The sequence below is a fragment of the Marmota flaviventris genome, chromosome 14 (assembly GCF_047511675.1).
Source record: "Marmota flaviventris isolate mMarFla1 chromosome 14, mMarFla1.hap1, whole genome shotgun sequence".
Classification (NCBI taxonomy): Eukaryota; Metazoa; Chordata; class Mammalia; order Rodentia; family Sciuridae; genus Marmota; species Marmota flaviventris.
Genome location: NC_092511.1, coordinates 35830971 through 35840910, shown reverse-complemented (window position 1 = coordinate 35840910; position 9940 = coordinate 35830971). Strand labels below are relative to the sequence as shown.

The following is a 9940-nucleotide window of genomic DNA, read 5'->3' as shown; positions in this document are numbered from 1 at the left end:
CTGAGTGCATGGAGCATGGTGTGGGAAGGTGGATGCTATCTTGGGGGGACTCTTCTGGGCAGAGGAAGCTGCCTGGACCCTGAGTCTATAAGGAGAATGGGCACTTCCAGGTCCCAGACTGCCACTCACATGTGCAGTACTTGGTTCATTTTCCAGGTCAAGCTGGCCCCAAGTCAGCATTCTCCCCTAAGTGCTTTCATAAGACTGATTTGTCCCCACACTACAATGGTACCTTTCCCCAACCAAATCTGGCCTCCTTAGCCTACCCTGGGAAGCAGATGCTCCTTATTTTCTCTTCAATCCTTCCTGCTCCTGTCCCCCCCCCCCCCCCCCCCCCGCCACCCAACTTTGCTTCGATTTACCTTTCTTTCCTCTCTTCTTTATCTTGCTCTTCCCTCTATTCTCTGATGGCTCTTCCCCTTTATTCTGCCTTCCCTTTTTTGCTCTGCAAAACAACATACCCTGGGCATTTGGGGGTGGGTTATAAAATGGAAGTTCTGTTTACCTGCTCATTCCCAAGAGTGAGCATGTTTCTCTGAAAGTGCTTATCTAGTTTTCTGTCTTCTTTGGAGGTGGGTGTGTGTGTGTGTGCGCGCGCGTGCGTGCGCTCTGGGAATAGATGAGGTTGGGCAAATGTTGACCTCCTGTGCTGAGTGCAGAGTTAGGCTATGTGGTTTGGGGTTGAATGCCTCTGGATAGTATTTCTACTATGTCTTTAGATTGGGTACCAGGTTCACTTGGGTTTGAGGTCTTCTTCTGAGTATCCTCTGTGTGTTTGTCTTGGTGAATGTATAGTAGTGGCTGTGTCTTCTGAGTTTATTGCTCTTCTGTTCCCTTTCTCATGTGCAAACTTTTAGTGAGCCTCACCCCTCTGTGTATGACAGGCTGTGCACTTCAGATCTGTGGGTGCTAGTGTTGTTTTACACAGATGTAGGTTTCTATTGCAGAGTGCATTTGGATAGCTCTGTAGCAGGGCATGATTGTGAGGTTGGACAGGTTTGTGTGTGCATCCATGCCACTTTGGAGTGTACACACCCTGGAGAAGAGACCTGGAAAGAAGAAAGAGAATGAAGGATTCTTGTGTTTGTGTCTGAGGACTAATGTAAAATATGCAAAGGGTAAAGCAGAAAGACAGACCTTGTGCTGTGTAGGAAAGGAGATCTATGAGTGTTAGGAAATTGCTCCAGGGGCAGGTGGATGTAAGGAAAAGACTGCATTTGTGCTGAAATGGCTTGGGGGTGAGGTGTGAGTGTGTGCGTGTGTGTGGCGTTGCCTCTGTGTTCCCCCGGCTGTGTCTGCCCCCTCCCTCCAAGCCCCGCCTGCCCAGTGGAGCTCAATCAGCCGCTGCATGAATACACTCGAATGGAAAGTTGTGCTCAGCTGACCGGAGAAATTGGAGCCGGGCTAGTACTGCTCCCCTCCTCCCTGGCTCCCTCCCACCATCCCCCTCCCTCCCTGGGGCCAGACGGCCACCCCAGCCAGCACACTGGGGCCTGGAGGCTCAGCTCAGCTGGGACCGGAAAGGGCTTCGACAGTGGAAGCTGAGGGGGTCTGAAAGTGAGGATCTGTGGCCCAGGGTCCTGGTATGCCAGGAGTCTCCGCTTTAGTGAATCGGGGTGGAAGAGACAAGGGGAGGGCCCATGAAAACCTTGAGGTGGCTGCGGGTGTTCCAGGTGACAGCCACACAAAGGCCTAGGCAGGATGAGAAGGCCCCGGAGGCAGAAGACTGGGAAGAGTGATTGGAACGTTCACGCGTCCAAGGTGCCACAGGACTGAAGCTAGGCTGCAAGCTGCCGCGATCCTGGTGATGTGCTGTTTCCAGAATGTGCCAGGGTGTTCCATTCTCCTCTCAGCCTGCCTCCACAGCCCACACTAGGGTTCACCACCATCCTAGGTGTGCCTAGGCCTGAGTCTGGTCTACTCAGTGCTTCACCAGTGCTAGGCGCCTGTCCAAAGTCTGGCCACCTCTGCTTAGTGCCACCGCCTCTAGTACCAATCCCAGCCCCGACCTGCCAGGCTCAAGGGCCTCTAGCCACACTATCGACCGGCATCCCCGCCCTGCACCGTGGCAGCTTCCGGGTCATTTCATTTTAATCAGTTGCCCGTCTCTCTGGGGATAATCAACTGTGTTGGCACTGGTCAGTCGATTCCGCAGGATTTGAGAAGGGCAAAAAGAGGAGCCTGGTGGAGGCTCTGGGCTGAGGCCAGGGGCGGGAAGGGCAAGGTAGGGGGAGAGGTGAGCAGACCAGGAGTAGATTGGCCCATCTTTCCTCAGGAAGCTTCTAGAGGTCAGTTCTTTGATACAGACAGATTTTTTGTTTTGTTTTGTTTTGTTTTTGTTTTCAGTTTCACACCCCAAGAGCCCTTTGGATTTCAGATGCAAATCCTGGATTGCCATTGTTTTTCTTTGAGGGAGCCGGGGAAGAAAACATCGCTAAGTCGCCAAGTGGTTTGGTATTCTTAAAACTCCTTGCACCCTAAAGTAGGTGGCCCAGGTACACAGAGGCCTAAACACATTGCAGAAGGTTGGAAGGTTGGAAGGTTGGAAACATTGTGGGGTAGTGCACCGGGCGGAAGTGCACACCGCCCAGAGAAGGCGTTGTTAAGTCCGAAACTTGGATACCAGGAGAGGAGCCAGTTCGAAGGCTGCTATGCGGCCCAGAAAGAGGGGACTGATGGTTAACGCTTTAGGCCACCTTATCTGGCCTGATCCAGGCCCATGAGGCCCATGCCAGCGCTCACACACACCAATGCACACACTCCACTGGCCCAGATACAATCTGCAACGTTCCTAGGAGGTGGGGGGGGGGGTGAGGTTGCTGCTCACAAGGCAGAGTGGCTTCTTCCAAGCAGTACTTCAGCCAGGTCTTACCCTGGAGTTCTGCCTCTGCAGCCTCTGAGGCTTGGACTGCTTTGGCCATGGCTTTGGACAACCGGAAAAGAAAATGGGCAGGCAGCTGGCAAAAAGAGAGATCTGTCCAGAAAAGGGTCTCTTTCTCCCCACTCCTATGTTTAAAGAGGCAGAGGCCAAATCCACAGTAATATTTGCAGTCTATCAATATAAAGGGTAAACTAAGAAAACCCACCCTCCTTTCCCTCCAGACAATGAATACCCATTGTGACACCCCATTTCTTAAAGGGAAAGGAAGACCTGTTAGGGATGGGCAGCTTGGTGGTATTATCTGCAGATTGACTAAGAACAAGGAAACTCGCACATGTCTGCAAGAGAACCAAGACCCACAAGGACACTGCACAGAAAGCCCTTGAACATGCAGCATCCTCTAGGTATATTGGGGTCACCCTAATACTCCTTGCAGAAGTAGGCATATATAAACTGCTCAAACCATAAACAAGTATTATATATTCCATGCAATTTACATGAAAACACAAACTAGACACATACCGATGCTCTCTCTATACATGCACTTTTACCAAACATCATACACACCTTCTTTTGTATACAAACCTTGATTATGTGTTGAAAGCCCCACATTCAGAATTGCACACTTACACACTAACAAGCACTCCTGTTCTTCCTGCAGGGGACTTGTAGGTAAGGTCAGAAAGTGCAGAGAGTAGAATATTGGTATTTGTGCAGACCTGGGTAGAGATATAGGGGATGAGAGAAGCAATACCAATACGAGATAGCAAGCCAGACAGATAGGCAAGAGGCTGGTGACCTCCAACAGCGACCAGGCCTTCCAAGCTGAAGGTTGCTATGGAATCTGATAACCTGCTTTCTTCAGTGGAGAAGGAGTGGGCACTGATGTCCCAAATCAGCTTTTTCTGTCAGGTTATGTTGACAGAAAGAAGCATACATAACTCCTAAGTTTGTCCCCTGACCCAACAAAATGCACCTGCCCCTGGTATCACCAGGCTGGGGCCTTCAAATCTACCCTCCCTCAATGCCCTACCCCTTTCCATCATTTCTGGTTAGTTGGCTGCTCAGACCCTCCATACTGAGGCAGCCACTTCTCTGGGGTTCCAGGTCCAAATTTTGGGTCAAGAATGTGACTACCTATTTAAAAAGAAAAACAAGTAACAGAACCCCTAGTCCATGAGCTAAGGATCAAGGCAGGTAGAATCCAGGGGATTCCTTTCCCAAACTCCTATTATCTGGGTCAATATTTCCTGAAACATAGCTGCAGGGGGAACATTTTCTCAGGCAGTGAACACATGAAGATTCTGACACTGTGAGCCAGGCCACAGAAGTTTGAGGCTCTGGATGTCCACTGGATCCCCTGGTTCTAAGAAGGGACCCCCACAGGAACCCTCATTGCCACTGACAAGCAGGCCTCTTGCTACCCAGTGTACCTTCAGACAAGGCAGCCACTCTGCCCAGCCTGGTCCACATAAACTCCTTTGGCACTGCCCAGGATGAGGACAAAAGGAAATGGGAAGTCAAAATTAGTTTGGAAACTGCAGGCCAAATTCCAAGCACGTCTCGCTCTAATTCTCCTTGCTTTGAAAATTGGACTTTCAAAGTGAAGACAACTTTTCTGAAATTACCTCTTCAGCTCCTCCTTGGGCCCAGTCCGCCCTGCCCTGCAGGGGCAGAGCCACGGTCAGCCACACTATCCCTGGGTCTGTGGGGCCCCTGCACCAGGCAGGGAGGCCTGGGACCAGCAGGAACAAGAGTCGGAGGTTTCCCCCATTCCCTGGCTTTTGTTTTAAAGTGTAAACCAATTCTGAAATGTCTTAGGGGCTGGAGGAACTGATCCCAAAAGATGGGAAGAGATTTCAAGAAGAAAGATCAAGAGCCATAAGGCAAGTCACACGGTCACACAGTCACACACACACACCACACACACACACACACACACACACACACACACACGGTGTTTAGGGGCCAATCCTGATTCTAGGTCCTAAACTCGGGAAAATTCCCAGCTCCCTCACTCCCATATATTTCTCACTGGGACCGCAGTACCAACCCACCCAATATCACCCCCACCCCTACCACACACACACACAAAAAAAGGAAGACCAAACCTGTCACCTCCAAGACCGCTGAGGATGCATGCTTGGGTTTGGCAACCTTGTGCGTTTTTCCTTTTAAAAAGCAAAGCGACAACAACCAAAAGATGCCCAAAGCATCCCAAGGGCCTCGGCAGGTTAAAATTCCCAGATGGAAACGCTCCTGGGCGGACCTGAGCCTGGCATCTCGCGGAAGAAACTGACTGTGGTAGCCCCCTCCACCCCGTGTCCTCTCAGCCTTTTCGCTCAAGGTTCCTTTGAGCCCCTCGTCGGAAGGCCCCGATCCAGCCTTTCCACCCAACTCCCAGCCAAGCTCAGACCAAGCTTCGAAATCCTGCCCCAGCTCTGGTGGTCCACCGAACCCGAGGAGAGCCAAGGCTGGGCCGCTGCACCCTGGGGCTGCGGGCCAGGGGCGGATAAAAACACCAGTCTCTGGGAGTGATAAGAAAATGGAGAATACTGTATTTGCTTTAGAAAGTTTTTACATATAGATAAACACGCAGTTAAGATAACAGTAAAAGCGCCCTACGGGGAGTGAGAGATGCCTCCAAAGCAGCTAAGAAATACTTGAGATAGCTTTTGCATAAGAATACTACGGTCTCACTCTCCGCTTTCGCTAGCGCCAGGGTCCCTCTTCCTAACCCAGGCCACCACGCCACGCCTTGAGTACCAAGTCGATGCCAGGAACACTGAGTGGGAGGGGGACACCCCCAAAAGGAAAGAGACAGGTGAGCAGGGGTGGGAGGAAGAAAGGAGGGAGAAAGAGAGAAAGAAAGGGAGAGGAGAAAAAGCAATATCATATACAGGCAATTTCTACACATATATTACAAACTGGGAAAATGACCGATCATTAAGATATACATAATTCATATAAAATTTTGAAATAAAAATAAAAATCTGTTACAGTCATAACTATTCTTTTTCCACATTTATAACCAGTACCCACACAGGCAGTGACAGAGTAGAGAGAAAAAAGGTGCTTACGAAAATGATTGTCTGCTGAACAAAAAACAGAAGATTGCATCTTGTTTGACCAATACTTGGACTTAAAAACAGAGAGAAGAAAGAGAAAGAAAGAGAGCAAGAGAGGAAAAAAGAGAGAGAGAGCAACAAAAGGCGAGAAACATTTGCTATTTCTCTCTCGAGGAGTTCTTTTTTTTTTTTTTCTTTTTCTTTCTTTCTTTTTTTAAACAAATTCGGAGCGGAGATGGTAGATTTTTTTTTCCTTTTTTGTCTGTTTTGCTTTTGTCGTCTTGTCGTCGTGGTGGTGGTGGTTTTTGTATAGTCGACTCTTTAAATCATTTTAAACTAGAGAGAATATTTTCCCAGATACAAATAAATCGTCATGCAGGTGGGGTGCCGGGTCCGTGGGAACCAAAAGGAGAAGCCGTGCTTGTCCTAGAAAGTATACAATTGTCACCTCTTTTATGTTTTCTGCCCGCAACATCAGCGTTTGTGACTGTCTGTTGGCGTCGCGGTCCTTTGGGTTGGCCGTGGTGGTAGATGGTGGTTTGGGATTGTTGATGGTTTGCGGTTAATTTGTTATTTTTCTTGATTTTTATATATTTTTGGCTGGGGCGGGAGTGTGTGTGGACTTATGTGTGTGTATGGTTGTGTATCCTGATTTCGGTTTGTTCTGGGGATGGAGGAGGAAGAGGAGGAAGAGGAGGAGGGCTAGGAGGAGGAGGGGAAAGAGGAGGGGAAGGAGGGGGTGGGAGGAGGAGGGCAGCCTTGGCTATCATACATCACATTCCGAGTCGCTGGAGGTTACCGAGAGGATGGAGGTGCCGGTGTCCGCGCGCTCCGTCAGGCTGGACACACTGGTGGTGGGGCTGGCCGCCGTGGACGGCGACTCTGCCGAGCCGTGCGTGGGGCAGCCGGGTTCGGCCAGCGAGCGCATGCCGCTGGGTCCGATGGCCTGGTGCTGGAGCCTGCGGGAGAGAGAAAGCCGTGCTCGCGCTAACACAACGGCCCCGCCAGCCGGTTGCCCGGCGCTGCAGGGAGCCGGGCCTGCAGCCGCCCGAGCTCCCCGGCCTTCCCCCATCCAGTGACCCTAGCCGCCTCCCCCGACTGCGCTCTCTGCGCTCATCCCTTCAACGCACCCAGCTACTCCTTGGGCGCTGAAGAGACTCCCCAGCCCGAGTCTTGACTCTCGGCTCCCTTCCCCAGGGAAGCTTCCCAAAGCTTCCCAGATAGGGACCGGACTCAGGAGAGGTAGAACCAGAGGCCGGCCGCCTGGGGTGGCCTGGGCACGCAGCAAAGGACGACGATCCCTGAAGGAGCAGAAGTCAGGAGGAACAGAGAGCTTCTTCCTCCCCAGCCCCAGGGCCTCTTCAGACTGAACCAGCTGCCTGGAGAGCGTGGGGTCCTCATAAGTGCCTCCTGCTCCGGCTCCCCCAAACACACACCCAGAGCCGCGGGTTTCTCACCCGCCGCCTCTCCCGGGTTAGGACCCGCCGGCTTTGCTTTCTGGATCCCTGCACAGAGCGCAGGATCCGGGGAAGACAAAAATGGGGAAGTTGGGAGCTAAAAGTGGGGAAAGAGGAGGGAGAGAGAGAAAGGAGGAAGAAGAAGGCAGGAGAGAAGCACAGAGCAGGATCTGGCTGCCTCTTTCCCGGGCTAGGAACCGGCTGCCTGAACCTAGAGTCTCTGTGTTCTCCCCATAAGGAGGCCTTGCCTGGCCCTGGGCGCTCCCCCCATCGGGCGAAAAGTGGGCTGCTGCGTAGGCAGGGCTGAGAGGACCTTGGGCTCAGGCATGGGCTAGCTAAATCACAACACACTCCAGAAACTCACTCTCAGCCTGCAGTCACCAGCAGCTGCCAGTAGCTGATGGTCCTGCTCCTAGTATTATAGTAGGCCCTGCGACTTTCAGGCTAAGTAGGGAGGCAAGCTCCACATCAGGGCTTTCACCCACTTCCTCCTTTCTGTCTCCTTCTTTCCCATCTCCACACCCCCCTTCCTCTAGTTCTTTTACTCCTTTACTTCCTCCTAAACCAGCTCCGCTGACCGTCAAACCCAGTATATAACTTTGTGACTTAGTGACCAACTTGCCAGCAGCATGGCTGTTCCTGTCGGCTTCCCAAGTTAAAGGACCAAAGGGATGCTCCTGGGCTGGGGAATGAAAGCAAGGATATGCACGCGCACGCGCGAGCGCGAACACACTCACTAGGCCTCTGCAGTCCCCCAACCCGACTCTCCTGCTCCGGACCCGCAAACTGCAGTGTTGCCAGAAGACGGCCCTCAGCACGGTGGCCTTTCCCCTTTGTGGCAGGGACCTAGGTTCATTCTCCTTTCCCTGACATTCGTGGATTTCTCTTGGATTTTTTGCAATGCATGGAATTAAGGACCAGATAACATGGAGTGTTTTCCTTCTTTCTCTGTCTCGGCCCAGAGGAGCGCCTAGCTGGGGTCGGGCAGAGGAGATGGGCCGGTGCAAAGCTCCGCTAATGGTCCCAGGGGCAGGGACCAGGGCTGTGGGCACTCGGGGTCGCACGCACTCGCTCTCCGCGCTGACCAAAGCCCTTCTCCGGCAAAGCAATCAATAAACCCACAGCCCGCCCCTCTTCCGCGCTCCCGGGGCAAGCGGAAACTTTCTCCAACTGGCCAGAGAGACGCGGCTTCTCCAGAGCTCGGCGGCCTCCCCTACCATGCCCCCCTTGCCGGCATTTCAACCCCTGACTCCTTCCCCGGCTCCGGAGGCTATAGCCAGGCCGCGGACCCCGCCACTGACCTGTTCTTGGCCGCTGCGGCGCGGTCGCGCTGCCGCCGGTTCTTAAACCAGTTGCCTACTTGTGTGGGAGTGAGGCCAGTGGCCTGCGCCAGTTCGCGTTTCTTGCTGGGGTTGGGGTAGGGGTCCTGCAGGTACCACTCCCGCAGCAGGCTCCGAGTCCGCTCCTTGAAGCAATGCGTCTTCTGCTCGCCGTCCCAGATGGTGCGCGGCAGCGGGAACTTCTTGCGCACGCGGTACTTGTCCACCGGGCCGAGTGGGCGGCCGCGCAGCTTCTCGGCCTCCTGGTAGTGAGCCTCGAGCCACATGGCCTGCAGCTTGCCGTGAGACTCCTTGGTGAACTTGTGGTTCTCCAGGATGTGGTACAGGTCGCGGAAGTTGCCCGTGTGGAAGGCGACCACGGCGCGCGCGCGCAGGATCGACTCGTGTTTGTTGATGGCCTCGCACGCCCCGGGGGCCACAGGCAGCGACCAGAGGAAGCGGCCCAGCCGCTCAATGTCGCCCGTCTCCTCCAGCGTCTCGCAGACGCTGGCCACCTGCTCCGGCGAGAAGTTGAGGGTGGGCAGCTGGAACATGGACAACTCTTCCGGGGGGGCCCTGGAGCCGCCGCCGCCGCCGCCGCCGCCGCCGCCTGCTCCGCCAGCACCGCCGCCTCCCGCACGGTTCCCGCCGCCGCTGCCGCCGCCTCCCTCGCCGCCGCCGCCTCCCGCACCGTTCCCGCCGCCGCTACTCGCCAGAAGTAGGGAGCAGTGGTGAGAATCCGCGAAGTTTGGCAACAAGAAGTGGGAGGAATAGAGGTCTAGGGGGGAGCGGAATACCATGGACTGACCTGAGAGGAGAGGAGAAAATTCAGGGAGAGGAAGAGAGAGGGGAGGAAGAGGAGGAGAGGGGCGATGAGGACCAGGAGGAGGGAGAGGAGAGGGGGGAGGAGGTGAGGGAAAGGAGGGGGGAGCAGAAGGAGGAGGAGGGGGAGGAGGAAGGACGTAAGGGACACCCACACCCCACACACATCCACACACACACACACCCGCGCAGCCACATAGAGAGGGAGGAAGGAGAGCGGCCCGGTGCGCGCGCGCAGAGAGAGAACCCGAGACAGAGAGAGGGAGAGGGAGAGAGAGGAGAGCGAGAGCCAACCACTGCCGAGTCAAGATTCAGCGATTCCACAGCAATCGCCCTAATGACAACAGCCTCATAATATCTCCCCTAAATCCACAGTGAGTGCAGCATTGAAAC

The 9940-nt window shown here is 53.9% G+C and overlaps 1 protein-coding gene across 1 annotated transcript; it reads right to left on the bottom strand.

Annotated features, from left to right (window-relative positions):
* Positions 1-6715: 6715 nt before the first annotated feature.
* Six3 (SIX homeobox 3) lies at positions 6716-9525 on the bottom strand. Its single transcript, XM_027934611.2, has 2 exons — positions 8708-9525; positions 6716-6908 (listed from the first exon to the last, which is right to left on the bottom strand). Exons 1-2 carry the CDS (start codon positions 9523-9525, stop codon positions 6716-6718), a joined length of 1011 nt encoding a protein of 336 aa, XP_027790412.2.
* Positions 9526-9940: the final 415 nt, after the last annotated feature.